General features: G+C 51.4%; 1 protein-coding gene across 1 annotated transcript; it reads right to left on the minus strand.

Moving 5' to 3' along the window:
- Positions 1-1098: 1098 nt before the first annotated feature.
- CRYAA (crystallin alpha A) lies at positions 1099-3727 on the minus strand. Its single transcript, XM_027689027.1, has 3 exons — positions 3530-3727; positions 2462-2584; positions 1099-1416 (listed from the first exon to the last, which is right to left on the minus strand). The coding sequence occupies exons 1-3, from the start codon at positions 3716-3718 to the stop codon at positions 1207-1209; spliced, it is 522 nt and encodes a 173-aa protein (XP_027544828.1). The 5' UTR covers positions 3719-3727; the 3' UTR covers positions 1099-1206.
- Positions 3728-5809: the final 2082 nt, after the last annotated feature.

Raw genomic sequence — 5809 nt, forward strand, 5'->3', positions numbered from 1 at the left:
TTAATCATTAATTTGGGATTAAATCCTTCACACAGTTCCATGGAGATGAGGTCTGCACTGCTGTCTGTACCAACCCAATGAACTGAAAGAATGGCGTGGTTGTGAGGCTGCTGAATTTCGTCCTTTTTTCGATCCTTTTGTTTTGCTTGCATGAAGGATAGCAGGAACGTGAAAGAAAGGGCGAGCCATCATCCCAAAATGTACTTCCAGCGGTGGAAAGCTCATCCTTTAAGCGGTGATAAGCACCACACTGACCTCCAAAAGCCTTCCAAAGGAACAAATGAAACCCCCAAAGCCAATTGCGTGTTTCCTATATCACTTTATTGACCGCCACTGACCACGTTCTCAGGTTGAGCGCCAGATACCAGTGGGAGAGGTGGAGCTACCCTAGAATTACAGGGAGAGCAAGGGAGACGGTGTGTTAACGCACAGGCTGGGGAGAGCTGGCTGGGGATGCGAAGCCTCTGCACAGCGGTGAGCCCCCCTCTCTCCCCCGAGGGCCTACTAAGACAGTAGAAAGACGTGCTTGTCCTCCTGCCAGTTGTCCCTGAGGGAAACGACAGGGCAGTGGTGTGAACAGATACACTTAAACACTTCGCTGGAAAAAAAAACAAACAACCAAAACCACATTTCAACCCCCCGAAGGTGAGATGTTATTATTTCTCCTGCGGCTGCAAGGAACTCGTGGCAGGTTCCTCGCACGCACACAGGATCTCGAGTGTGGGGCTTGGCTCTGTTGCTGTTTTGTTGGTGTTTTTTTTTAAGAGTAACCAGTTTAACTCTGAGTGGGGTCGAGCAAGTCTGCAGGGCTTTTCCCCTGCTCCAAGCCTCGCCTGGAGACTTGGGGCACCAGGAGCCAGCATTACTCGTGCACTCCCTCCTACCTGATGGTGGATATGGGCTACAGCACCGGACGAAGACCCTTTCAGCAAGTACAGCAGCATGGCAGCATCGCCATCCATGCCATCCCCACAGGTTTAAGCTTCAATTAGTCCACCAGCCGCTCACCCAGCCCCTCGTTCCATCCAAGGGAAAAAGGGGGGGGAAGGGAGGAGGAGGAAGGAAAAAAAAAAAAAAGAAAGGAAACAAAGTAGGGGAGGAACCAACAAAATAAACCCCTCTGGATATTCACTGATATCTATGCAATGGCTCTGGGGATGAGACCTGCGGGCGGTGGCAGCCTGCGCGCCGCGTTGGCAGGCGGGCTTAGGAGGAAGGAGCTGAGGTGGGCTTCTCCTCCCGGGACACGGGGATGGGCCTCTCGCTGTGGCCGGCGTCCATGTTGGAGGGGACCTTGGGGCCCGAGAAGGTCAGCATGCCATCGTTGGACAGCGAGCAGGTGATGGCGGCCTGGTCCACGTTGGCGGGCAGGCGGTACCGGCGGTGGAATTCCCGGGAGATGTAGCCGTGGTCATCCTGAGAGGCAGTGGGGAAAGGGGGGGAAGGCGTGTCAGAAACCCTCTGTGCCTCCCTTTGCCTGGTCCCGTGGGGACATCTGCATCCCCCCAGGATCATCGTGACGCTGCGCTGCCAGCACCACTGGGCACATCACTGCTTTTTTTTATGCTTTGTGGGTTTGTGGGGCCAGGTGTGCCCTGTGATGCCCCTGAAACTGCAAGAACTGAGCAAAGCAGCAGGGTGTGGTTTTTGGCCATATTACAGGTTGGGACCTGATTTAGGCCGCCCATTTCAAAGGATGCTTGGAGACAAAGCCCGGAGTTCTGGAAAGGTAAAAGCAAGGAGGATATGTGCACCCATGTATTTATTTACTAGGCTGCAATGCTGTGTCAGTCACAATCCTGGCCCCCTTCTTTTTCTGGTCAAAAGAATGAGAAATGCAATTATTTTTTCTAAGTCGGCCATGAAAACAGCTGCTCTCTTTCCTCTGGAAAAAATAACCATATTAAAAAATACATACTGTTTCCAGACTAGACCTTTGTCTGGCCAAATATGTGTATGAGAAGAATTAAACCCCTGCTGGTATAATTCACTTTTCGACCCCCACAGATATTTCCATGACATACGTGTTAAAAGTTTCCAAGCCTGAGGCACTTGGTTGTTTTTCTTTTGTTTTGTTTGCTCTTGCTTTTTTCTCCCAGATCAGCACATGAAAACTCTGTTTTCACTAGTGACTCTGGCTTATGAAAACTCAGCCATGCTTCAGCAGCGCCAGATGATGTTCTTTGTCTGGCCCAGTGTTATTAGGGAACAATGGACACCGTCATCTGACGGTTATGGAAGATGATGATTGAAAATAAACAAAAGAGGAGTGGATTAGGTTGTTATTGTCAGATATCAGGTTGGGGCTCTATGGGAACTGGCCATGCCAATAGTGACAATCAATAAATAACTCCTTCTTCTGATAAATTCTTTTTTTTTTCCTTCAGCTGAGAACTGTTGGAAAGAAGGAAAACAGAGCTCGATTCCCCAGTTGCTCCACCATCACATCACTTCCACTTACCTGTCTTTCACTGTGCTTGCCATGGATTTCCACAAAGTCATCAATAATCTTCACACTCAAGTCTTCAGGAGAGAAGTGTTTTACATCCAGCATGATTGTAAACTTGTCCCGATCAGACCTCACCTGAAACGAGCATTGTCAGACAGTAAGACCCGAGCTCTGAGTGTGGAGTCAGCACCAACAGCTTAAAAGCCAGAGATGGAGTGGTCTGGTAGTGGCACAGTTTCTCCTTCTGTGACTATGGGCCTCAGTGGGGGTTTTCTTTCCCATCACGGGGACCCAGGGACACTGGGAGGCCTTGGTAGGTGCCAGGGACACTGGGAGACCATGGTAGGTGTCTGCACCACTGCAAGTACTCTGGGGAGAGGTCACTTCTTGCTGCTATTCTTGTGTCAGGGACCCTTTTGCACTCAGCAGTCTGCCAGATGCACTGGGCATTTTTACTCAGCAGCAAGGGGGGATGGAAACCAGTGTAATACTCTCTGATAGCACATGTTTTGTCCTTTCCGTGTTTAATGGTTTCTTTGTGGTCTTCCAGTAAGAAAAGGCCAGAGAAAGAACTTGTCCCTGAGCTCAGAACGCAGCCCCCATGGCTACACACTCCTACAGCTGCCTTTCGAGGATTGCTCCAGGGTCCTTCAGCGTGGGATTATTAAAACCACTGTGTTCCCAAGGTGGAGGAGGGGGCTGGAGAAAGCTCCTGCCCACCAGGGTCCTCTCCCATGCCGAGCTGCCCTGGCAGGCCCTTACTGTGGGAGCAGCCTGGCTCTTCCTTGCCACACGGTTGGTGGGCACAGAGCAGCAAAGGCAGCTTTTTATATGTTGGAAACAAACACCAGGAGCCAAAACGGTTTCTGTTCCTCGAAGGGAGGGCTTATCCCCGGGGAAGGTTTCCCTCTGTGCCCAAGAAGGGGCAAGTGGACTGTGGCTGGTGATGGGCTGGAGGTCTGAGCCCCTTCGCACCACAGCACAGGGCTACAGCCACTGGTGGGATGCGGGTGAGGAGGAGCAGGTGGAGGGACAAGGAGGGAGCAGGAGGAAAAGGAGAGGAAGTCAAGGGGCCCTTACCTCTGAGATGCCCGACTCCAGCACGCTGCGGAAGAGGGACTGCCTGTAGTAGGGGCTGATAGTGGACGAGAACAAAGGCAGGAGGTCATACTCGAGGAGACCCTCCCCGAAAAACTGGTCGAACAAACGGCTTGGAATGAAGGGTCCCAGAGCGCGCTTGAACCAGGGGTGCTGGATGGTAATGTCCATGCTGCTGCTGCTGCTGCTGCTGCTGCTGCTGCTGCTGCGACCTGTGGCTGCAAGGGGAGAGCAGAAGGGGCAGTGCCGCTGCTGGGGAGACGGCGATGCCTTGGCTGGACTGCGCGGTGCAGCCCCAGGGAAGCTCCCCCTATATATACCGGTCTCGCAGAATGAAGGCATTAGCAGGATTCCTCTGGAAAGACATGATCTCATGATGGGGGCAACGTGGTCAGCAGAAATGCGGAGACTGACCTGGAAATGACAGTCTGGTTGGAATCAGTGCCAGATGTCCTGGAGGGATGATGCCAGGCAGCGGGCTGTGAGACACGGGGTGCCCAGCGGGACTGGCAGGTCCGCTACGGGATCAGGCAGGTTAAACAGAACACCCCGGTGGGCATCTCAAAGATGATTGTGGAAGAGGTCTGCTCCACAGGTCTTGCAACTCACCCTTGGTTTTTCATTAGTTTGCTTCTGTTTCTGCCCCTCCTTGAAACAGAGACTCAAGATTTCTTCCAAATAAATGAAGCAGCTTCCAAGTGAGGGAAAAGGGGCTGATTCAGTTCGAAGAAAGGAAAACTTTTTTGTGACATGCTATGCAGTACCTCCACCACTTGAGAGGAGTCTGATGCCCCTGGCACAGGGGTCCTGGCAGGACTGGCAGGGAAGCAGGACTAACAAATGATGCAGAGCATGAACACGGGTCTGACAAAACAAAAACTTTTAACAAAAAATAATTTGGCAAAAGAAAGAAGGAAAAATGAGTTTGGTCGCCGTCCGTAACAGCAGCCCGAAAGCTGCTCTTGAGAGGGTCCTTGTTCTGATTTAGGAGTGATGTGGGAGATGCATTTATCTCATGGTGTCACAGCACAGATCCTGCTTAACACGCATTTCTGGTTACAGCTGTTTTTCGTTTCTGTTTCACTTAAAGCCTCCTTTAAGGGGTCATCTGGCACCCCGGACTGCCCGGGGAATGGGCTCCCTGCCCGCTGCCAGAGCAGCAGGCTCTGCCAGAGAGCTGAGGTGGCTGGGCAGCAAATGGGCGGCGAGGCTGCCCAGCTCCACAGCAAGGCTCAGCACAGGCTGTGGAGACAGACAGAACCCCGTTTCCACCACAGCCAGTGATGCAGGGAATGCATCCCAGGGCCCTATGGGCAGCAGAAGCACCTGTGTTGGGAATGTTATGCATCCCAGCAACTTTGGTAGTCAGCAGAGACTGAGGGAGAGAGAGAACAGGGCACTTCCAAAGGGCACTTCAGAGCTGAGGGGCTGAATCAGCCTCTCACGGTGCCAGGCACTAAAGAAACCAAGTGTGGCTCAGATCCTGTCATCAGTGCTTCAGGAGAATTGGGATCAATCCAGGCCAGAGGAGCCAAATTCAGAAGAGCACTGAGGTAAAGTGACATTCAGCTGACCATGACCTGGCATCCAGGCACCGTGTGGTCTTGGAAAATCCTTGGCCTTGACTCCCACAGGTGACCCCTCCCCACGTAGTGCATGGAGGCAGGAAAGGAAAAGTGGGAACCAGCAGATCCTGTTCCTTCATGGAAAACAAAAGGTTGAGCAGAAAAACATCCAAAAAGGCAGTTGAGACCAGTAAGAAGACAGACAAGAGTTTAGGTTCCACCTTACCAAGTTCCAGCAAGAAAAGGCCCCATGGTCTGGCCATGGCTCTCGGGCATGAAGGCTTTTCTAAAATCAGGTGCCAGAAAGAGATCAATCCCTCCTCAAGCCATGGAGATATAAAAACCACAGCAGACAGACCTAACCCCTCATTTAGTCCCATTGTCCAAAATCTGTCATTTTGCTTGAGAAATCTGTCATTTTGATTGAGAAAATGAAGGGAAAGACAAAGGGCTTCCAAGATTTTTCTTCAAGAGCTCTACAAGATTTGGGTCTTTGCCCCACGAGTGAAGAAAATCTCTCCTCAGTCACCAAATTCCAGAGACCTGCTAACCTGTATTTAACCAACTGCAGCAGTGACCTGATAAAGAAAACATCATCTGATAGGCAGAGTCAGAGGAGAGATAAAGGAACAGGTTCAAATTCCACTGGAGCACACAAAGCAGGTTATTTATTTGGCTGGTAGAGGAAGAGGTGGGA

The sequence above is a fragment of the Neopelma chrysocephalum genome, unplaced genomic scaffold, assembly GCF_003984885.1.
Source record: "Neopelma chrysocephalum unplaced genomic scaffold, ASM398488v2 Primary Assembly neopelma1_76, whole genome shotgun sequence".
In the NCBI taxonomy this organism is placed as follows: domain Eukaryota; kingdom Metazoa; phylum Chordata; class Aves; order Passeriformes; family Pipridae; genus Neopelma; species Neopelma chrysocephalum.

Coding starts and splice junctions, on each gene's coding strand:
- CRYAA (XM_027689027.1), bottom strand. CDS start 3,718: ATGGACATTACCATCCAGCACCCCTGGTTCAAGCGCGCTCTGGGACCC. Junction 2,585..3,529: donor TGGAGTCGGGCATCTCAGAG/GTAAGGGCCCCT, acceptor TGCTCGTTTCAG/GTGAGGTCTGATCGGGACAA. Junction 1,417..2,461: donor GCAAGCACAGTGAAAGACAG/GTAAGTGGAAGT, acceptor ACTGCCTCTCAG/GATGACCACGGCTACATCTC.